General features: G+C 54.9%; 2 protein-coding genes and 2 gene segments (V, D, J or C); 1 reads left to right on the forward strand and 3 right to left on the reverse strand.

Annotated features, from left to right (window-relative positions):
* The window catches only part of LOC308181526 (M1-specific T cell receptor alpha chain-like), a 401,071-nt gene that overhangs the window by 191,731 nt on the left and 186,051 nt on the right, over positions 1–23,289 (reverse strand). The window lies entirely within an intron of this gene.
* On the reverse strand, positions 2,032–16,237 carry LOC308181531 (T cell receptor alpha variable 13-1-like). The segment is given in 4 exons: positions 15,970–16,237; positions 14,879–14,950; positions 3,370–13,995; positions 2,032–2,925 (listed from the first exon to the last, which is right to left on the reverse strand).
* LOC308181548 (feather keratin Cos2-3-like) lies at positions 7,849–9,085 on the forward strand (the record flags this gene model as incomplete). Its single annotated transcript, XM_080564938.1, has 2 exons — positions 7,849–7,947; positions 8,323–9,085. The coding sequence occupies 2 exons, from the start codon at positions 7,849–7,851 to the stop codon at positions 8,647–8,649; spliced, it is 426 nt and encodes a 141-aa protein (XP_080421064.1). The 3' UTR covers positions 8,650–9,085.
* Positions 16,253–23,289, reverse strand: part of LOC308181546 (T cell receptor alpha variable 13-1-like) — a 40,779-nt gene continuing 33,742 nt past the window's right edge. Inside the window, exon 3 of the V gene segment in view lies at positions 16,253–17,043.

Raw genomic sequence — 23,289 nt, forward strand, 5'->3', positions numbered from 1 at the left:
GCACAGCTGGGGAACATGGTGGCTCTTTGGTCCCTGTGGTAGGAAGGGTCTGTTCCTGCACTGATCCTCCAATGGCGTCCTTCCTTCTTCAGTGAGAAACGCCTGCTCTTCTGCAAACTCCTGATGTAGAGTCACCGAATCACAGAATCATCTAGGTTGGAAAAGACCTTAAGATCACCCAGTCCAACCTCTGACCTAACACTAACAAGTCCTCCACTAAACCATATCACTGAACTCTACATCTAAACGTCTTTTAAAGACCTCCAGGGATGGTGACTCAACCACTTCCCTAGGCAGCCCATTCCAATGCCTAACAACCCTTTCGGTAAATAAGTTTTTCCTAATATCCTACCTAAACCTCCCCTGAAGGAGGCTTCAGGGCTCTTGCCCCACTCGGGTTTTACACTACCTCCTGGGGTCCTCATTTCTCTGGGGATGGTTCTTTTTCCTCTGGAAACAACTAGCACTGTGTTTCTACCACCTCTCCCGTTTCCTTTCACGCTGCATTGGCAGTGCGTGCTTGCAGCCCAGAAGGCCAACTGCATCCTGGGCTGCATCAAAGGAGGAGAGGCCAGCAGGTCAAGGGAGGGGATTTTCCCCCTCTAACATGCCCTTGTGATGCCCCACTTGGAGTACTGCATCTAGGTCTGGAGTCCCCAGCACAAGAAGGATGTCAATCTATTAGAACGAGTCCAGAGGGGGGCCACAAAGATGATCAAGGGGCTGGAGCACCTCTCCTGCTAAGAAAGGCTGGGAGAGCTGAGGCTGTTTAGCCTTCAGAAGAGAACGCTCCAGGGTGACCTCACTGCAAACTTTCAGTACTTGAAGGGGACTTGTAGAAGGGATGGAGGGCAACTCTGCTCGGTTGGATGTTGACAGGATGAGGGGGAATGGTTTTAAACTAAATGAGGGGAGATTTAGATGAGAGGTTAGGAGGAAATTCTTCACTCAGAGGGTGGTGAAGCACTGGAAGATGTTGCCCAGAGAGGTTGTGAATGCTCCATCCCTGGAGGTGTTCAAGACGAGGTTAGACAAGGCCCTGATCAACCTGATCTATTGGATGGTGTCCCTGCCTATGGCAGAGGGGTTGGAACTAGATGGTCTTTGAGGTCCCTTCCAACCAAAGCCATTCTATGATTCATTCTATGATTCTACGATCCTTCCTCTACCACCTGGGAACACCACCAAGGTGATCCGCTCTAAGGAGATTGAGTCCTGCAGTGGAGCAGGGGGATCATGGCCTGCAGGGGTTTTCCTACACCAAGGCAGCTGCCAGGAGCTGGAAGTACTCAAGATGGTGGCTGACAAGGCTTGGGTGAAGCCAGGAGCAACCCCACTCTGTTGTACAAAGGCAGCCCCTGGGGAGCGTGAGGGACCAGGAGTGTGGCAAACAGAGTGGGTAAACAAGGCATGGGACAAAAGACCTCCTGGGGTCCTCATTTCTCTAGGGATGGTTCTTTTTATTCTGGGTACAACTAGCACCCTGTTTCTAACCCCTCTCCTGTTTCCTTCCTCTACCACCTGGGAACATTGCCTTTTAATCAAGTCTGCAGAAATAAGTGAGGAACCCTGTGGTGCAGCATCCCAGAAGTCTGGCTGTGTCCTGATGGGCTGGGATGAGGTATGGTGTAGTCACTGTATCATACCCCTATCCCTGCCCCTGCCTCACCTGCCCAGCCCCACCGACCCCAGGGCACCGCTTTGACCCCCCAGCTCTGCAGGCCTTTTCCTGCCTTTGCTGCAAGGGCATGCTGCTGGCTCATGTGTGGCAGGGTGCCTCCTGCACCCAAAACCCCTTCCTGAGACTCTGCTTCCTCAGCAGCCAGCCCCCACCCTGCATTACTCTGCGGATGCTTCCTGCCCAAGAGGAAAATCCTTTTCTTTGCTCCTTTGCACCATCATGAGGCTCTGGTCAGCCCCTTTCTCCAGCCTGTCCGCATTCTCTGAAGCCCCCTTGTGACCTACTCTGTCACCACCTGTGTGCCCCGGTTGGGGACCACGCACAAACTGGCCAAGGGTGCCCTCCTTCCGACTGCTCGTGGCCTTAATGAAAGCATTCAGCAGGACTGGATGTCTCTGGCATTGCCAGCTGCTACTCAGGCAGAAGGTGCCCTCCATGCCAAAGCTGCTGGTCAGGGCCCCTGGGAAGGGCTCCCAGGAACTACAAACATGGTGCAGATGGGAAGGGAAGGAAGCTTTGCATCTCTGTGGCAAATTTCAACACCTGTCGATTTGCAGGCCTCTCTCTGTAAGCTGTTAGCAACTTGAAAGGAGCAGTGGGAGCAGGACTGTGGGGAGGTCTCTGGTGCCACACACACAGCTCATGCAGTCAGGTGTGCCCCTGCACTTGCTCGACATCGCTGGGTGTGCCGTCCTGCCCCCTCACACCCAGCTGGGTCCGACCCACACCGGACCGCCAGCGTCCTACCCAGAAGAACCGAAGGGGCTCAGTGGGGGCGGGTCAGGGCCGGGCTGGCGGGGCCCCTCCGCCGGGGCTGCGGGGCGAGGTGGTCCCGGCGGGCGGAGCGGCAGCGCCCCCTGGGGGCTGTGCCCCTGCCTCGCCCCCGCCACACACGCCCGGCCCCGCCCGCCACGGTTCCTGCCCGGCCGCAGCCCCGGCTCCTCTCCCCGTGGCTCTCAGGGCGCAGTAATACACCGCCGCGTCCCGAAGCCGGGGCTGGGCGAGCCACAGGGCGCTGGACCGGCGGTCTGCTGCCACCCACAGCCACCCCTCCGGGTCTGACACTGGTCTGGAGTCTTTGCGACTGCTCACGAGGAATGCGGGGCCTCGGCCCGGGAGCTGACGGTACCAGTGGATGAAGTCGCTGGTTTGGATGTTGGGGTGTGAGCAGGTGATGTTGATGCCGGTGCCATCCCTGGTCTCTGCCCGTGGCTCCTGCTGCACCTGGGCTCTGCCTACAGCCACTGCCAAGAAGAAAAGGAGGAGAAAACTCATGAAAGGGCTTTTCTACTACTGAAATTGTCATGTGGGGGGAGGGAAGACGAAAACGGTTGACAGCTGATGGGGGCATTTTCTCAGAAGAAAGCACACAAAGGCATTTCTCCGGGAATGGTTATTTGGGGACCAGGTCGGAGCAGGGCTGTTTGGAAGGAGGGTCCGAGCCGAGCCAGGAGGAGAAGGGAAGCAGGCAGGAACGAGTGGGGGTGTGCCGAAAGGAGAGGAGGAAGGCAGGGAGCAAGGCAAGGTGCGAGGGAACGGCCGGCTGAGCTCGCTGGAGGCAGACGGGACGGCTGCAGAGGGAGGACAGAGGGGAGCGAGGTCCGTGAGAAGCCGGCGGGCCAGCAGCGAGGGCAGCCCCGGCCCCCCGCAGCCCCCGTCCCGGCCCCGCCGCCGGCAGCCCCGCGCACCCAGGAGCACCGCGGCCAGCCCCGCCAGCCCTGCGGCCCGGCCCTGCCGCATCCCGCCGCTCCGCCGCCCGCGCCGCGCTGCCCCCGCCAGCCCCGGCTCTGCTCCGCCCGCGGCGCCTCCTCCCCGCCGCCGCCGCCCGGCGCCGCCAGCTCCGCCCCGGGGCCGCTCGGGGGCTGGCCCGGGCTGCGAGTGCTGGGCGCCTGGGGGCGGGCAGGGCTTGGGCTGCTGCCAGCGGGGCTCTGCCCGTCCTGCAGCCCAGCCCGGGACGCGGAGGCGAGTGCGGGGAAAGGCTGAGGCAGCTCCTTCGGCACGGGAGAGGAGAGGGGAGGGGAAGGGAGTGGGAGGGGGAGAGGGAGTGGAGAAAGCAGCTGCCCGTCTGCAGCGTCCCCAGCAAGAGGGGCAGGTAGAGGGCAGCGGGCCGGGCTAGACTGGGCCTGGTAGTGTGGTGATGAGAAGCACTGGTTCCTCAGCTGTGGCCGGCACTGCCGGCAGCTCGAATGGTATCGAAGCTGAGCACATATCTGGGAGACACAGACAAGTTCATGCGCACCCCATTTGAGGACTGGACACCCAGGAAGGTACCCCCAGTAGCTGCTTTTGGAGACCCAAAAGACTCCTGCCACATTTGCCTGGAGTCTGAGACCCGCTTCACCTGCTCCAGGAGCTTCACAGGGACTCCCTGGCTCCAGCAGCTGACAGCACAGACCAGGGGCGACCTCGCCCCCAGTCTGACTCCAGCACCTCGTGCCAAATCCACTCCTGCTGCTCCACCAGCAGCTGGCACTTTCTCCTTGCAGCACCCATGCACATGGGATAGAGTGAGATTACGCAGAGGTAAGGAAAGATTCCAGAAGAGGACAGGACAGACAGCCGTGCTCAGGCGCAGGGCCCGACCAGACAAGTGCATGGAGCAGCCCCTTTTACACCCTGCTCTGTCTGCCCTCGTGTGCTCCTCCCAGCTTCACATGCCCTGCATGTCCCCTCATGGGGTTGTATAGGTCTGTCCTGCACCCATCCCAGCCTGTGTCCTGGCCCACAGCTGGAGGAGGTGCAAGGCCCAGGCTGATCTTCCTGGCAGTGGCACGTGTGGCTTCTTGATAGGCCGACAACTGGTGTGAATGGTGAGGTTTGTCTCTTGTCATTGCCTCTGTGTTTGTCTTCTCTGGTCTCAGTCTCTGTACGCTTGTTGATTGCCTCCTCTTTTCTTAGCATGCCAATTGACAAGGTCCCGAATGTGATAACCTCAGTGGCATAAACACAGCCACAGCCCTGTGTACCCGCCCAAGTGGTGTGACTGCCCACATTTGGTCTCCTCACTGCCTCCCTCATCATCTGTCAGTCAGGTTTGTGTCCGTGCATGTTCTTCTACCAGTTTCCTGCTCTTCTTTCTCTCTGCCCCCCTCCCAAGTGCTGAAGGGCTGCTTCTAGGTTAGGAAACAAGGAGGGAATAGCTGAAAGCTAATGAAGAAAATAAGGGCTGCTGTGGAAGCAGTGATGGCAGCTTCCCCAAGACCTCCATTGTGGAAGAGAGTAGAGAAAATGGCATGGCCCCGAAAGCAGAGGCAGAGAACACAGCAGAGGAAACAAACAAACAACCTCCCTCTGTTTCTCAGGTTTCCCATGGCTTCTTTTACCTTTTCAGTCCTTAGGCTGTAGATTGGTGCATGGAGCAGGGGCGTCACAGCCCTGGAGAAGATGGACGCCGCTTTGTTGAGAGAGACATTGTCAATGGGGTGGGTATAGAGGAGGGAACATAGCCCCCGGCATGATACATGTGCAGGCAAGTGAGAGTGAGCAGAAAGTGTCTTGTGTCTCCTCACATGTCTACATTCAGTGGGAGACCAGGAGCACCCTGCAGGAGCTCAAGAAGGACCGGAAAACTGGTGGTGCTGTTGTAGTCAAGGAGTACAGCAGTCCAGAAGCATTTGCTTTCTTTGCTGTGTGAACACGTACCTGTCTGCGTGTGCCCAAATATACTCCAGTATGCATCCAGGAGTGTCTGTGAGTGCACCCATGAGTTCATGCATCTTTTTACATGAGCAGCAGTGTGCATGAGTGCTGTTCCCTCCACCCACTTTTGATGTCATGAATGATATTGGTATGTGATCAAGGGTCACATTGGGAATTAACAGGAAAAGTGATCTGTCGACAGCATCCCTCCAAGGCTGAGATGTGGTGACTGTGCATGTTGCCCCATGCTTCCTGAGCAGTCCGAACGAGAGGTCATCTGAGAAACCCTCCAGAGGATCACAGGCTGCACCTCCAGCACGCACGTAGTCCAACCCTGTTTTCAGAGCAGGTCTCATCAGATCAGGTTGCTCAGGATCAAGTCCAGGCAAAGTCTGAACTCTTCCAAGGATGGAGCTCCCCTAGCATCTCTTTGGCAATCTGCTCCAGGACTTGACCGCCTTCAGGGTAAATATTTCTTCTATGTATCTAACTAAAACTACCCATTTCTGAACTTGCACCCATTGGCCCCAGACTAAGTATGCTTCATCTCCAGGGTCCAGCTCCATCTCCTTTGCATCCTCCTCTGAAGTGGGAGTAGACAATACAAATGTGTGTTTGGCTTTCCGTGTGGCACCCACAGGGTCTGTCCTTCCTTCCCGAGGACTAAAACTGGCAGTGAACTTCCTAGGGTCGGGAGGCAGTGGGCTACAGATACAGAAGGCCGCATTTCAGCATGTGTGCTGTGGGCACTTCTGGGCTGGGTTTGTTCTGTGATTGTTCAGCTGTTCTCAGGTTCCTTCTTGCCCTGGCTGCTCTCTGGAGCTCATGGACAGAGCAGTGGAGAATGCCCTGAGGTGACCAGCACATCTTCTTGTGAAGGGGGCCACACAGTTCTCACAAACACACACCTGATCATGCACACCTGCGTGGAATCATGCAAAACTGCACCCACAGACACTTGCACAAATCCAGCACACAGGCTGTCGTAGTTTCACACTGATGGCCAACTAAACTCCACCACACAGCTCTCTCACAGCCCCTGCTGAAAGGAAGATGTGGGGAGAGAATGTGATTTAAGCTAAAGGGCTTAAAAGTTGAGATAGGGATAAGGAAAAAAAAAAAAAAGAAGAAAAAATAAAGAAAAAAAAACAATGAGCAAAGGCCATTTGGAAACAAATTGAGAAATATTTATTCTCCACTTCCCATCAGCAAGTAATCTTTGTCCATGTGTTTGGAAGCACAGACTCAATATGCCCACCCCTGGTTTTCCTTCCCCTTTCACATCATTACTGCTGAGTGTTCGAGTACGGAATATCCCTTTGGTTGGTTTAGGTCAGCAGCCCTGGTGATGTCCCCTCCCCACCTCTTGCCCACCCCCTACCTCCTGGCTTTGGGGGGCTTGGAGAGAGTCCTGATGCTGTGCCAGCACTGCTCCACTATAGCCCCAACACTGGTGTGATGGCAATGCTGTTCTAGCTCCAAGCGCAGAGCACAGCATTCTAGGGGCTGCTGTGGGGAATGTTATCTCTGTCCCAGGCAGCCCCAGTACAGGCAAGTGCCCACAAGAGAGGAACATGTCCATGAACGTGACACAGTGTGCAGCAAAGATTCTGGACAGCATCTGGTCAAAGTACATGGTTTGATGTGGTAGAGAGGGGAGGTGGACTGGGAGCCTTGTAGAAGGCACTGGAGCCAGGGCTTCTGACAAGACAATGTCAGCTTTCTTGGGCCTTGCACTTAAGGCCTGAGAATCCCATTTGTTAGCCAGAGTAGCAGTGGTAAGGGAAAGTGCTGGAGTGCCCCTACTGATCACTGGTGGGTGTCATGACAGAAATAAGCTTGCATCATGTAAGGAGGAGGTGTACGATTTTATTTATTTTTTAAAACAATAAATGAAAGGCATGAAGTTATGGGAGTGAAGAAGGAATTCTCTATGGACAGGATCTGCACTGTGTGTCTTGGGAAAACCCAGCCGGCTCTGTCCGATGCTGGTAGAAGGCAGGGTCACCTGCACATGAAAGGTTTACTTTCTGTCTACATTCATGTTCTTATTCCTTCTAACTAAAACAGACGTTGTCCTGTTGGGCCTTTCTTTTGGGATCCAGAAAGGGCCCTGCACAACCTCTCCCCTTATACAGACATCCCTGGGTCAGAGCAGGAGGAGGCAAAACAGGCCAGCAGGTTTTCCCTGAGGGCAGTGTCAGGAGGGGTAAGGTCACAGGCAGGAGCTGGGTCACCTGTAGCCAAAAGGGCCCCAAAGAGCCCCTAGGGAGTCACCCAAGCTGACCTCATTTGCCTTTCCTGGACTCTTCCAGCACGTGAGCTGAGTCTTCTGCCCACACCGACGTGTTGCCTGGAAATACTTGGGCCTCCCTACCTGCCACTCAGAAATTGTCTTCTTTGGGGAAAGGGCATAAAGCAGGAAATGAAAAGCAGAATCACAGGAAGGCAACACACATCCCGTATCATTAGGTGGGATGTTTTGCATGCATGAGTAGCTTGTCAGAAAGTAGTCGCTGCTTCAAGGGATGCCTCTGGACATGGGGCAGCTAAGGCCCACTATAAAAGCCAGCCCATCTCCGTGCTCTCTCATCCACTTCTCTGGCCTTCTTCTCCTTGGGAACAAGGTGAGTGTGAAGCCCCTTCTTGTCCCCCTCACTCTCCCACGGGAGGACTCAGTTCCATAGACCTTTCAGCTGCTATCAGCTGTGTTCCATGCCAAATCTTGGGGCTGCTGGTTGTGGGAGAGTCAAAGGGTAGAAGGTTTGTCATGGAGGAAGACTGGGCCTTTAGTATGATGGCTCCTGGGCTGGAGCCTAGAGTGTAGCCAGGCTCTGGTGGTTCTTTTTGGGCTCTGGCAGGATGAGGCCAAGAAGCCCTGGCACATCCCTGCACAGCCTCCAGCTCACAGCACTGCCTGTGCCTTGGTTCCCTCAGGGTGTGGTGACAGGCTTTTCCTCATGCATGCCCATGTTCTGCTTCCTCCCTGCCCTCTCTCCCAGGTGCACCTCCTGCCCCCAGACATGTCCTGCTACGACCAGTGCCGGCCATGCCAGCCCTGCGGCCCGACCCCACTGGCCAGCAGCTGCAATGAGCCCTGCGTCAGGCAGTGCCAGAACTCCACCATTGTCATCCAGCCCTCTCCTGTGGTGGTGACCCTGCCTGGACCCATCCTCAGCTCCTTCCCGCAGAACACTGCTGTGGGATCCTCCACTTCTGCCGCTGTTGGCAGCATCCTCAGCTGTGACGGAGTCCCCATCAACTCTGGATGCTGTGACCTCTCCTGTATTACCAGCCGCTACTGTGGCAGCAGGTGCCGCCCCTGCTAAAGATACCAGAGTGCCACAGACCAGGACCCCAGGAACTCAGAACATGCTGCTGGACAAAAATGGATGGAAGAACAGACCTCATGCTGTTGTTTTAAGAGGACCTGACCATCTCTGGTTTGTCCTGTAAAGACAGACAGGAAGGGGCCAGCCTGGATTCTATGACAAAATGGCCGATGTATACCTATCCTGTTTTCCCTACACTCTTTTTCTTTTTTTTTTCTTTCTTGCCCTCTCCTTTCCGTGAGGCCCCCAGAAACCAGCCTGGAGTGACCTGCTAGCCCCTCTCCCCTTGTTGGCCAGGTAGATTGATGCCCTGTTGCAAGTCTACCATTGGAAAACTGAACAGATTTTTGTCTGCTCCTGCTGTGCTACGATCTCGGGGCCTCCTCTTGGAGTCACCTCATTTACCTCCTGAGACTTGATAAACATTTGCAGCAACCCTGAGTGTGTCCCTGTGTGGTCTTTTCCTCTGCATACAAATTGCCAAGGGAGAAAACCATTCCTTAGTGGGAATAGGCTGGGGGCACTGCCTTATGCCTCTAGGCGCTGGAGGGTGGGACATACTGCAGCAATTCATCTTTCAGGCACTGTCTCTTGAAGCTGGGGAAGACATCCCTAGTTCCACCACAGCCAACGGCCACAGTCCTTGACTTCTCCGTCTAGTCCTTGACGTCTCCGCCTAGACAAGTGCTGTTGACATTGGAGGCCCCAGCTCTTGGGGAAGAGTGTTCCTCTTGCTTTGGGTGGAGCTGTGCTGGGGATGGAGGCTCAGACAAAGATGATCCCAAAGGACTGCAGAAACTGGGAATGGTTAATTGTCTCTACTCCACTTTCACCTTTCCTCCACCACCTGATCATGGGCATCATGTCTGGGCATGGAGAGCAGGTAGAGCTTCCCTGTGCATCCCTATCACCCTTCAGCACAGCATCTGGCATGGCCCAGCTGTTGCCAAGATGTGTAGGGCTGAGGGGATCCACAAGTTCGTACTGCTACCAGTCACATCAGGCCACACACTGGAGCCCCCAGTCCCTGTGAACCCAGCTCCTTTTTTATGAAGGCAGGCCCAGGACAGGGACTGATGCTCAAACACTCGTGGCTGCTCGGTCTTGCTTTCTTTTCCCCAAGCATGGATCAGCTTTCATCAGGCCCTGGAACTCAGAGGCTCCATAGGTGGCACAACCCCACCATGCTCCAGAAAAGACATTCCGTGGGTGCAGATATCCCAGTGTCTGCTGAGACATAGCAGTGAGAATGGGACCTGAGTGTGCACTCAGCAGGATCTGTGTATGGGCCCTGAATGGCACAGGGCATGCAGTGGCCCAAGCACAGGGCACACACTGGGGCATCAAGCTCCTCTGTCATTCCCAGAGCCATGAGGATGAAGTGGCCCTTGTGCTCCACGCAGCACCGCTGCTCCCCAAAACCAGGCCAGGGCCTTCCCACATCTGCACACAGCTCGGGGCCCTGTGGTGTGGGGGTACTTTGCTTTCACACAGACTGTACATGCTGCCAGTGCCACGGGACCAAGACGGAGGATGGGGCTATTGCTCCGTGGTGTGAGGATGGAGGGACCTCTCCACAGGCCAGGTTCTCTGGGAGGCAGTGCTGGCTCAGGTGGCAGTGCAAGGGCAACAAGCATCAGAACCAAGCCCACCAAAGCCCAGGACAACAACGGCTCCCAGCTCTGTACTGACCCCTCACCCGGGGTCTCTGCACAAGCTCACGCCTAGCATAGCCCCGCCCCAGCTCTGCTGCATCTCCTCTAGCTTCAGGCAGGATTACCTGCAAATGAAACCACAGGTCTGAGAGTGTTTTCTGAATGCTTCTTGAATCCAAGCAGGCTTGTTGCTGTGACCACTTCCGTGGGGAGCCTTTTCCAGTGCCCGAATTCACTTGCCATTCACTGCTTGGTAAAGAATATATTTATTGACAGAAACGTCCTCAGAGAATGGGAACTGTGATGGGGTGGGAGGCATAAGCAGGAAATGTCTTGTGGTGAGTGAAAGGGAACATGGATAGTGGCAATGATGATGCGGATGTAGGAGTCTGCCATGAAAAGCAGCCCGCTTCACATGATGAGGACTGAACAGATACAGTCAAGGATCTTGCTCAGAATTATAGCCCCATAGGCCAGGCTCAGAAGAGGCCCAGCACCAGAGCAGAAACAGGGAATGGTGTTCCTGGTACCCCCATCCTCCTAAGGAGAGCAGGAAGCAGAATTTCTTTCTCATGACTGAGGTGTTATGCAATGCCTCGTGCGTGGCAATTGGAGAGCAACATTGTGAAGATGAGAAGCTCAGTGATACCCTGGAGAAGGGGAAAAAATGTCTGTGTCAGGCAGCTGGAAACACAAATGGTTCACCTGATGACGTGGAAAGTCTCCAGTGTTTGGGGAGCAATGGTGGTGGAGTACAAGTTCTCCAAGAAGGTGAGCGGGCTGAGGAAAAAGTGCATTGGGCTACTCAGGGGCTGGTCACTCCCCACAGTGACAAAGGGGGGCCATTCCCCATAGCCTTCAGAGAGATGAGGAGAAGGTAATGACAAAGAGGATGATGTGCCAGCCGGGATGGTCTGTTAAGCTCAGAAGAATGAATTCAGTACCAAAGGTCCTGTTCTCCTTTGCCATGGCTCTAAGGTTTCAGAAGGGGATGATGTCAGACTGAGGTTTCATGCTGCAATTTGAGCACCAGAAAACATCAACAAAAAGTCTTTTCCTTGCCTCTCGTGGCCTCTCTTGATCTCTCATTTTCCCTCTATCTGCCCTCTCTCCCTTACACTCTACTTCCGTAGAGACAGCCATTCAAACAGCTGTCCATCCTTCTCCAGGCATCCATCCACCCACTCTTCACTTCATGACCCTCCTGGAAGTGAGCTACAAATTACAGTCTTTCAAGTCCAGATTCTGTTTTCTATTCTTGTCCCTGACTTTTTCTCCTGCGTCAGTTTCCAAAAACCAAGGAGGTCAGACAAATGTGGAGTATTTGATAGAAATTATTTATTCAGGTTTCAAAGAAATAGTATTATTTTTCTTCTTATTATTATTTTTGCTTTGCTAGTGAAAGATTTCTTCATGTCCCACAGTGCTGTATCATGTACAATAATCTTCTGCGTAAAAGAAGCTCCCAACTCGGAATTCCAGCCCGACAACAGAAATACTGCTATACAAGATCATCAGCATCGACCCGGTGTTTTTTTTTTTCAATCAAAGTGAAGAGAAATTAAGCTTCAGAATGTTGCAAAAGAAACAAAGAAATAAATGAAATGTTAGAAGCAAGTCATAGAATCATAGAATCATAGAATATCATGAGTTGGAAGGGACCCATAAGAATCATCAAGTCTAACTCCTGGCACCACATAGGCCTGCCCAAAATTTTAGACCATATGACTATATGACAGTCCAATCACTTCTTAAATTCAGACAGGCTTGGTGCAGTGACTACTTCACTGGGGAGCCTGTTCCAGTGTGCGACCACCCTCTTGGTGAAGAACCTCTACCTGATGTCCAGCCTAAACATCCCCTGCCTCAGCTTGACACCGTTCCCATGGGTCCTATCACTGGTGATTACGGAGAATAGGTCAGCACCTGCCTCTCCACTCCTCCTCGCGAGGAATTTGTAGACTGCGATGAGGTCTCCCCTCAGCCTCCTCTTCTCCAGGCTGAACAGGCCAAGTGACCTCAGCCACTCCTCATATGTCTTCCCCTCTAGGCCCTTCACCATCTTCATCGCCCTAAGTATCTTTAATCTCTACATTTCCCAGTTCAGCTTTTTCTGAACAGGTTCGCGGAATGCTCAGGAGAAGATGATGAGAAAAGAGTTTTAAATGATTTCCTTGGTGGAATGTTTTTTTTTTTTTTCCAATTATAATGGCACCATTCCGATCCTCAACCTGGAATTTAACAGCTGTTTAGTCAGCCCCAGCCATGTTCCCAGACAAGAACAGGAGGGAAGGCGTTGTTCCTGCAGAAGTGTTCAAGGTCTCCAGAGAATCCTTGGGGCAATGATCCCGGGGGTAGATCAGACCCCTGCTGAGACAAGGCTGAGGCTGGTGCTGCCTTCCCCGAGAGCACAGAGGAAAGAGGGCCCATGGCTGCCCCCTGCTGGGAGCTGCCTAGGCCAAGCTTTTCTTTCTCTGGCTTGCTTTGCTTCTTGCTCTTGCAAACAGACAAAAGAGTTTCCTCAAGTCTGAGGACATCAAAACACCACATTCAGCATGCTTTGTGAGACAGAGGAAGCTTCATCAGCACAGCCTCGTTTCTCCTGCCTGGTCTCGGCATTTGCAGCCTGCAGGACACCCAGCTTGTCCCAGACATGCAATCCCCCACTGCCACAGGAGCTGGTCATTATGACACTGCTCCCTGTGCAGGTGGTGAGGATGATCACACATGCCTCCAGCTCCCCTGAGGAGACATCAACGAACTCAGTGGGCTGTAGGTCTTCATTTATCTCTTGCTCTGATTGCTTGCTGTGATGAACATGGAGAGCTCTTGGGCCTTTGGCACTAAGGGCTGCTCTATTTGTTCTGTCCCTTAGGCACAGGCTTTGGACATGGACTGCCTGAAGGTCTGGAGGTAACCTGGTGGCTGGGATGCAAATCCAGTTTATTGACTGACTCATTGAAGAGAGAGAAGAACCCTGCAAATCTCTGTCAGAACTACTTCTAGGGGTCTCTGGGCTGGGCTGGCCAGGGCTCCAAGCAAGCTGCTTTAACATGGGCTGGCAGGAATTTACTCACCCTGGGGCTGAGGGGCTGAGAGCCAGCCCCTAGGGGAGTCTTATTTCCCAGCAGGCTCTGCCCTATTCTGTCAGACCGGGAAGAGAGGAAAGTAGAGCCCTGCGGTCCAGGTCAGCCAGTCGGGGTCAGCCCTCTCTGCTCAGCCACAGACACCATCCCGTTTGAGAAAGAGAATATGGCTGTCAGCTCTTGGAGTGAACAGGGGAAGCAGCGCAGCCAGGGGAGAGCTGAGGGCCCCATCGCAGAGCTCTGCCTTGCACACACACATCCCCTCCCCATCCGGGGTTGTTGCTCAGCCAGGGCAGCTCCCTGCACCAGGGTGTCACTCACAGCACAGAGGTACAAGGCGCTGTCAGAGAGCTCAACTTCCTTCAGCTGCAGAACACTGTTTTTCTCCATGATGTTGAGCTCTGTGGTGAAACGGACGTTCTGCTTGGTGCCTGCTATCGCTTGATTTGAAATCAGCTGAGGGCTTTGGTCCTTCTTCTGCTGGTACCAGAGCAAACCATAAAAGTTGGAGCTCTGGTATGTGCAATTGGTCTGGAAGGTGTTTCCCTGCTCCACGGTGACTTGTCCTTCTTCCTGGATGACGGACACCTGCCCCATGGTTTCTGGAAGAAAGAGAAGGTCAGCAGCTCTGTGGGGAAATCTCCAGGCAGCCAAACAGGAGTGAATTCAGAGCTGTGGGAGATAAGTCTCCCTGTCCTTTACTGGGCTGAAGGGTCCTGAGGCCGGGGCACAGCAGGGTGTTTTGGGGGCAGAGCTCAGAGCTCCCTGGCCAGAGCGGACCCTGTGAGAGCTGTGCTGTGTGCCTGCTCCTCCTGCCTGCTCTCCTTCTGCCCAGAGGACCAGGGCACAGCCTGTCATGCCTGCCTTTGTGTGCTGGGTCCAGCATCCTCCAGCAGGCTGAGGCACCTGTGCAGCTACTGGGAAAAGGTTCAACCTGCTTCCTCATCCCTCTCATCTCAGGGGCCTCCAAGGCCCATCAGTACACACAAAGCTGAGGTGAGTGGTGGCAGGAGGGAGCCCTGGCTGTGGAGACAAGCAGGAGGACATTGGAGGCCATGGCAGGAACACATCAAGCAGAAGACAGACTGGACACCCTGGTAATGTCCATGGGAGGAGAGAGCTTTACTGTCCCTGTATCCCCTTGGACACAATCCGGCTGTTTCTATAGGAAAGGGAGAAATGAGGGACTGCAGAGACTGACGAAATCTTCTCTGGTGACAGTAGGTGGACCAGAAGAGAGAGACAGAAAAGAGATGGAATGAAAGGACGAGAGAAGCAGGAGAGGTCTCTTCTGCATCTCCTATTTACAAATTTCGAAGAATAACAGCATCTTGAAGGAACCGGTCCAAGAACCAGAAAAGGGAGCCAACATTTACCAACATTTTCCCTGTGATTCAAGAGTTGGTCCCCACATAAACATGGTAAGGCTGATGAGGGCTTCCTGGGGAAAGAAGATTTATGTCTTGATTAAAAGCCAGCACTTACCCAGCAGTTGCCCCAGGAAGGCAGTGAGGACGAGATACCCACGGTGCATGCTGAGAGCGACCCTCCTGTTTGCTGAGGGAGAGAGAGTCAGAAAAGCACCTCCCAGCCCCGAGAGAACAGAGCTGCCGGAAATGACTCTGCTGGGGGAACAAGGGGAGATTCAGTGACGAGAAATGTTCTGGTCTGACTGTGCCCCAAATGCTCCCTGGGGTTTCTCCCTCCTCCAGCAGGAGCAACCATTGAGGATTGTCACAGTCAGGGGTCCTGGGAACTCTGGGGGCCACATCATGGGAAGGGGCTGCTCTCATCTCCTCTCCCAGAGGGGTCCTCAGCTCCTCAGCTACAACTGCCTTCTCTTCTGCACACGCACTGCTTGGCCATGGCTGATGTCAGGGCAGTCTTGCCCACTGAGCTTGTTCTTTTTACCCTGGGGTCCTCTGCTCCATGAGGATGTTCCTATTTCCTGTGTGAGGAGAAGACACCTCGATTTCTCTCCCACATCCCCAGAAAGAAGGGAGGAACCATGCTACGCAGCAGCCCAGGGTTTCTGGCTGTGTCCTGTTCTGGTGGGATAATATAGCTTTTGCAAGAGGAATGAGGCTCCAGTGTAGTGTGGGAAGCCACAAGCCCAGAGGGGACAAGGACCATGTGTTCCATGGGGTAAAGGGTGGGGAGTCATCAGGGAAAAGGATGTGGGTTCAGTGGGTCACGTGCACTCACACCGATGGGCCACAGGGGGCACCCACCCACGGCCACATCCCTGGCAGTCTCTGCTTCCCTGATGCTTGGGCCCCCTCTATCACCACCCCTAACACCTTGTTTGGCTTGGCAGCACCTGGCTAGTTATGTTGTCTTCCCCCATACCTCCCTCAGCACTCCTCAAACGTGGAACTCTCAGACACCCAAAGGTATGACACTCCAAGACCTGCAGACCCCAACTGTTCCTTTCATACACCCAGGCAGTGTGAACTTTCTCCCTCTCTCAAAAAAAATTTACTGCACGAAGCAGTGAATCCTCTTCACTGCCTGTGGTGGACCGAAACAGAAAGAGATTGTTCATGGAGATGTTTGGGATCTGCATGGCAGCTCACCTGAGTAGCCACAGAGCTCTGCTGTCAACATCCTTTAGCATGTGGTAGTGAGCATGTGGTGAGTCTGCAGGAGTGAAGCAACGTGTTGTTTGACGAATAGAGTTGTCCATTTCTAAGAAGAATTTCACAAAATCCCAGAAAATCTCCAAAGATAACAATGCCAGTGAATCTCAGCAGGAGCAGGATCTGCAGCGTGTGCCTTGCCCTGACAAGTGGTCTGTCTTATGTTCCTTTGGTGAACTCCACTGCAACCACTCCCTCGCTCCCCCTGCTCAGAAGACAAGAAGAAAGAAATTTGATATAAGGGAAAAATAAGAGAGAAAAATAAGCAAGGGCCGCAAGGAAGCACAGAGAGAAAAGAAAATTATTCTCTACTTCCCCTCAAAAAGTGATGTTTGGCCATCTCCTGGGAAGCAGGGCCTCATTACTCATAGCGGTCGTTTGGGAGGACAGATGTCTTTGTAATGAGAACTCCCCCATTTCCTTCCCCTTTCCCACCATTTTTTTGCTGAGTGTGACATCACATGGTATGGAATATCCCTTTGGTTGGTTTAGGTCAGCTGCCCTGGTGATGTCCCCTCCTTCCTCTTGCCCACCCTCCACTTCCTGGCTTTGGAGGGGTTGGAGAAAGAGTCTTGATTCTGTGCCAGCACTGCTCCATAATTGCCCAAACACTGGTGCAATGGCAGTGGAGTTCTAGCTCCAAGTGCAGAGCACAGCACTCTAGGGGCTGCTGTGGGGAATGTTAATTCTGTCCCAGGCAGTCCCAGTACAGCTCCGTAACTCAGGGTTCCCAGCATCAGACAAAAACTTTGCCTATGCTATTCCCTTTTTCTTTCTTGTGTTACCTACAGCTAATGGTATTTTAATCAGTACTGCAAGGCCACTATTGCTGGCACCCATCTACATTCACAATCCACTCTCAAGAATAGCAACAAAAGTCACAATTTCTAGTTCGAATTTTTCATGTTCCAGACTGTGCGCATTGCCTTGTGTTCTTTTACTTGTTCAAGAAGAGTTCGGCTCCATTTGGTTCTTGAATATATCACCTAGCAACGCAATATGAATAGACAGCTGAAAAACAAAGATTAGGAGTATTCTAATGTGAACTCACCGTGTACTATCCTAATTACAAGAGTAAAAAATCACGCCCCTGTGCTGGGAGACCCCGGCCCAACAAGGGACCCTTCCTCTGTGAGGATGCGCAGAATGATTCTGTCATGGCAGCACTATGCTAGTCATGTAACCATTTGGAGGGGTGGGGATTGTACAAACAAGCAAATATATTGAGAAGGGGTTTTATAAAAGCTGGACAAAAGGTCTTAAGGGCTGCCAGGTTTGTGGAGAAATTGCAGTGCAGAGTTGCATTGTGTCCCACCTGGATGGCAGTTTCTTGTGCAAAAGAGTCCTTCTGTGCATGACCTGCAAAGCCAGAACAGCATTTCAGCACTGCTTGAAGGTGTGTCTGTTCTCCCCCTCTCTCTCCTGTGTCTCTCATTTCACCAACTTGCTCACTGTCTCCTCTCTCCATCTCCCTTTTCAGGGGCTGTAAAATGCTGAGCTAAGTACACAGGCACTCTTCTTTCTGCAGATGCTGTTTAATTCCCATACCCAAGTCTGTCAGCTTACTGACTTTTTAGCAGTACCTCGCCAGGCTTTGAGTCCATACATACCTATCAACAATGCATGTAAGAATGCTAGGCATCTGCAAAGGAAAAGTCTAGATGCTTATTCCTCCCTGCACACTTATTGCTCCTGACATCTCCCAGACTGTCTCCTGTACTGGTCTGCAGCCCCTGCTCTCCCTACAGAAAACACTTGCAGTTCTTCCAGGGAGGCAGGACTCCAATTTCCCCCCTTCGGAAACGATGGGATGCCATCTTGCCCCTTAGCTTGCCCCCTGAATGTCACATCTCACCAAAGTCTGACAGTGCCATCAAGGCTGCCAGAAAAAGCAGGACCATGTCACGCTCTCGCCTTCACAGGGTGCCCACGGAGTGCCCGGAAAGAGGGAGCTCAAGCTTGCGAGTTCACTTCCCCCTCTGCCAGCTCAAAGCAGCCTCTGAAGCTCAGCACAGAGGGCGGAGCAAAGCTCTCCCCCTGCTGCTCCTTGGGGCACACCTCTGCCACAGCAAGGCTCTCAAGAGAGGGATGGGCCAGTGGTTAAAGCAGTCAGAAAGGAATCCAGCCAATCTTTGCTGTGCCCCAGGTTCCCCATTGCCAGTCACAGGTTTTCCAGCACCGCGAGCTTCACACTTGTGCAGTTAGCTCACAGCTGCAGGCCTGTGAAGGCCAGGACATTTCACTTGGTCAGCGGTAAGGCAAAAGGACACCAACATGGCCACTGTGTGCTTCCCTCTTTTTGCCCCCTCTGGCAGGTGGGCAGCCCCAGCAAGGGGCAAGTGTCCCCAGTGGTTTCCCGCTGCCATCCTGAACCTGGCAAGACACAGAGGCCTGCACCCAGCTCTGCTGTCAATGGAGATGGGATTGCCTCCCCCCCCTCCACCCAACGCCCTCAGGAGAGCTACACTCTCCCTCTGGCAGGGAAGGACGCCCCACCACAGCCCTCTGCTCAGCAGTCAGCACCTCTGCACACACAGACAGGAGTGAATCCTGCTCCAAGGGCACACCTTCAACGGCGCTGACTAGTGCAGCAAACTCCTCAACGCCTCAGTCCTTTGGCAAGATCCAAGGTTCCAAAAGGTGTCACTAGAGGCAGTGTCCAGCACAGACATTTGTTGTGTTGCCAGGACGTCATCTCAGCGCCAGAGGTGCTGGATTTGGGCTGGGACAAAGCCTGTACAACAAGCTCCTGAAACGAGACCACTGCAGAAAACGGAGGAAACCCGACGTGGCTGTTCCGATGCTCCCTCGGGCCCGTGCTGTTTAACTCCGGGCCCTGCAAGGGGACTTCCAAGCACCGGCAGCGCCCCCACGTGGCTCCGGCTGTGGCTGTGCCCCCGCCTCGCCCCCGCCCCACCTGCCCGGCCCCACGCACTGCGGGGCACCCCCTGACCCCCCCAGCTCCGCAGGCCGTTGGCTGCCTTTGCTGCAAGGGCGCGCTGCTGGCTCGTGTGTGGCTGGGTGCCTCCTGCACCCAAAACCCTTTCCTGAGGCTCTGCTTCCTCGGCAGCCAGCCCCCACCCCGCATTACTCTGGCGGTGCTTCCTGCCCAAGAGGAAAATCCTTTTCTTTGCTCCTTTGCACCATCCTGAGGCTCTGGTCAGCCCCCTTCTCCAGCCTTCCTGCATTCTCCGAAGCCCACTTGTGACCTACGCTGTCACCACCTGTGTGCCCCGGTTGGGGACCACGCACAAACTGGCCAAGGGTGCCCTCCTTCCGACTGCTCCTGGCCTTAATGAAAGCATTCAGCAGGACTGGATGTCTCTGGCATTGCCAGCTGCTACTCAGGCAGAAGGTGCCCTGCATGCCAAAGCTACTGGTCAGGGCCCCTGGGAAGGGCTCCCAGGAACTACAAACATGGTGCAGATGGGAAGGGAAGGAAGCTTTGCATCTCTGTGGCAAATTTCAACACCTGTCGATTTGCAGGCCTCTCTCTGCAAGCTGTTAGCAACTTGAAAGGAGCAGTGGGAGCAGGACTGTGGGGAGGTCTCTGGTGCCACACACACAGCTCATGCAGTCAGGTGTGCCCCTGCACTTGCTCGACATCGCTGGGTGTGCCGTCCTGCCCCCTCACACCCAGCTGGGTCCGACCCACACCGGACCGCCAGCGTCCTACCCAGAAGAACCGAAGGGGCTCAGTGGGGGCGGGTCAGGGCCGGGCTGGCGGGGCCCCTCCGCCGGGGCTGCGGGGCGAGGTGGTCCCGGCGGGCGGAGCGGCAGCGCCCCCTGGGGGCTGTGCCCCTGCCTCGCCCCCGCCACACACGCCCGGCCCCGCCCGCCACGGTTCCTGCCCGGCCGCAGCCCCGGCTCCTCTCCCCGTGGCTCTCAGGGCGCAGTAATACACCGCCGCGTCCCGAAGCCGGGGCTGGGCGAGCCACAGGGCGCTGGACCGGCGGTCTGCTGCCACCGATAGCCGCCCTGCCGGGTCCGTCACATCTTGGGACCCAGTAAAAGCCGTAACGAGGAATGCGGGTCCTCGGCCTGGGAGCTGACGGTACCAATAGATGGTATCATATGACTGGATGTTGGGGTGTGAGCAGGTGATGTTGACGCCAGTGCCCTCGGTGGTCTCTGCCCGTGGCTCCTGCTGCACCTGGGCTCTGCCTACAGCCACTGCCAAGAAGAAAAGGAGGAGAAAACTCAGGAAAGGGCTTTTCTGCTACTGAAAATGTCATGAGTGGGGGAGTGGGGAGAAGAAAACGGTTGACAGCTGATGGGAGCATTTTCTCAGAAGAAAGCACACAAAGGCATTTCTCTGGGAATGGTTATTTGGGGACCAGGTCGGAGCAGGGCTGTTTGGAAGGAGGGTCCGAGCCGAGCCAGGAGGAGAAGGGAAGCAGGCAGGAACGAGTGGGGGTGTGCCGAAAGGAGAGGAGGAAGGCAGGGAGCAAGGCAAGGTGGGAGGGAACGGCCGGCTGAGCTCGCTGGAGGCAGACGGGACGGCTGCAGAGGGAGGACAGAGGGGAGCGAGGTCCGTGAGAAGCCGGCGGGCCAGCAGCGAGGGCAGCCCCGGCCCCCCGCAGCCCCCGTCCCGGCCCCGCCGCCGGCAGCCCCGCGCACCCAGGAGCACCGCGGCCAGCCCCGCCAGCCCTGCGGCCCGGCCCTGCCGCATCCCGCCGCTCCGCCGCCCGCGCCGCGCTGCCCCCGCCAGCCCCGGCTCTGCTCCGCCCGCGGCGCCTCCTCCCCGCCGCCGCCGCCCGGCGCCGCCAGCTCCGCCCCGGGGCCGCTCGGGGGCTGGCCCGGGCTGCGAGTGCTGGGCGCCTGGGGGCGGGCAGGGCTTGGGCTGCTGCCAGCGGGGCTCTGCCCGTCCTGCAGCCCAGCCCGGGACGCGGAGGCGAGTGCGGGGAAAGGCCGAGGCAGCTCCTTCGGCACGGGGGAGGAGAGGGCGTGGAGAAATCAGCTGCCCGTCTGCAGCGTCCCCAGCAAGAGGGGCAGGTGGAGGGCAGCGGGCCGGGCTAGACTGGGCCTGGTAGTGTGGTGATGAGAAGCACTGGTTCCTCAGCTGTGGCCGGCACTGCCGGCAGCTCGAATGGTATCGAAGCTGAGCACATATCCGGGAGACACACAGACAAGGTCATGCACACCCCATTTGAGGACTGGACACCCAGGAAGGTACCCCCAGTAGCTGCTTTTGGAGACCCAAAAGACTCCTGCCACATTTGCCTGGAGTCTGAGACCCGCTTCACCTGCTCCAGGCGCTTCACAGGGACCCCCTGGCTCCAGCAGCTGACAGCACAGGCCAGGGGCGACCTCGCCCCCAGTCTGACTCCAGCACCTGGTGCCAAATCCACTCCTGCTGCTCCACCAGCAGCTGGCACTTTCTCCTTGCAGCACACATGCACATGGGACAGTGAGATTATGCAGAGATAAGGAAAGATTCCAGAAGAGGACAGGACAGACGGCGGTGCTCAGGCGCAGGGCCCGACCAGACAAGTGCATGGAGCAGCCCCTTTCACACCCTGCTCTCTTTGCCCTTGTGTGCTCCTCCCAGCTTCACATGCCCTGCGTGTCCCCTCCTGGGGTTGTATAGGTCTGTCCTGCACCCATCTCAGCCTGTGTCCTGGCCCACAGCTGGAGGAGGTGCAAGGCCCAGGCTGATCTTCCTGGCAGTGGCACCTGTGGCTTCTTGATAGGTGTAAGGAATGGTCCAGCTATTCGTGCCACTAAGGGATTTGAAGGGTTAACATTGAGGCATGAGTTTAGGTGATAAGAGAACAAAGGGATTTCTTTAGAGAAAAACTGCTGACTCTGCACGGACCTGCAGTAACTTCTGACACCCGGCCAAGAGACCATGAGATAAGGAGGAAGAATATGAGCCTCCCACCCGAGCGGCCCCCGAGAGACTACCAGAGACTGATAAGCAGGCACTTTGGATTCAGGAAACCAATTTTAATAACCCTGCCTCTTTTAAAAGTAGTAATAAATATGTATTAGCCTAGGAGTATAAAAATTAGCCGTCTTACGTACCGGGTGTGCGTCCTGGTGGAGCAGAGACTCCCGGCACACCCAGCACTGTTTGCTTGCCTCTATTCGTTTAATAAATTGTAAACTTTGATTGTTATCCTATTTGGGACTCAGTCATTTATAACAATAGGCCAACAACTGGTGTGAATGGTGAGGTTTCTCTCTTGTCTTTGCCACTGTGTTTGTTTTCTTTGGTCTCGGTCTCTGTATGCTTCTTGATTGCCTCCTCTTTTCTTAGCATGCCAATTGACAAGGTCCCGAATGTGATAACCTCAGTGGCATAAACACAGCCACAGCCTTGTGTACCCGCCCAAGTGGTGTGACTGCCCACATTTGGTCTCCTCACTGCCTCCCTCATCATCTGTCGGTCATGTTTGTGTCCGTGCATGTTCTTCTTTCCAGCTTCCTGCTGTTCTTTCTCTCTGCCCCTCTCCCTAGTGCTGAAGGGCTGATTCTAGGGAAGGAAAGAAGGAGCAGGAAGCTGAAAGGTAAGAAAGAAAATAAGGGCTGCTGTGGAAGCAGTGATGGCTGCTGCCCCATCTCCATTGCCGATGAGAGTAGAGAAAACAACATGTTCCTGAAAGCATAGACAAGCAACACAGCAAAGAAAACAAAAAACCCCCCTCAGTTTCTCAGTTTTCCCATGGCTTCTTTCACTTTCTGGGTCCTCAGGCTGTACATTGTTGCATGGAGCAGGGGCATCACAGCCCTGGAGAAGATGGACGCCACTTTATTGAGGGAGATATTTGCAGTGGGGTGAGTATAGAGGAGGGAACGTGGCCCCAGGCACGAAAAAGTGAGAGTGAGCTGACAGTGTCTTGTGTGTCCTCTCATGTCTACGTTGAGAGGCAGACCAGGAGCACCCTGCAGGAGCTCAGGGAGGACAGGAAAACTGGTGGTGCTGTTGTAGTCAAGGAGCACAGCAGTCCAGAAGCTCTCAGCAGAGGCCAGCTGCATGACATATAGCAAGTCCCAGAAGAAACTGTGACTGTATAGGGCTAGCACAGGGCCAACGAAGGGGGAGTGCCACTTGTGCCAAGGAGGGGAGCGTGGCCTCAGCCCACAGGCCTCCCACCAGATAGGCCCAGATGTTCCCCCCCATGGCACTGGAGTACTGCAGTGGGTGGCAGATGGCCACAGATTGGTCCTAGGCCATGAGTGTGAAGAAGAGATTCCAGTTTAAGGATCCAAACTAGTGTGGACCTGTCCTTGTTGGGGACTAAAATTGGCAGT

Source organism: Anser brachyrhynchus, assembly GCF_964034855.1.
Source record: "Anser brachyrhynchus genome assembly, chromosome: 22".
NCBI classification, from domain to species: Eukaryota; Metazoa; Chordata; class Aves; order Anseriformes; family Anatidae; genus Anser; species Anser brachyrhynchus.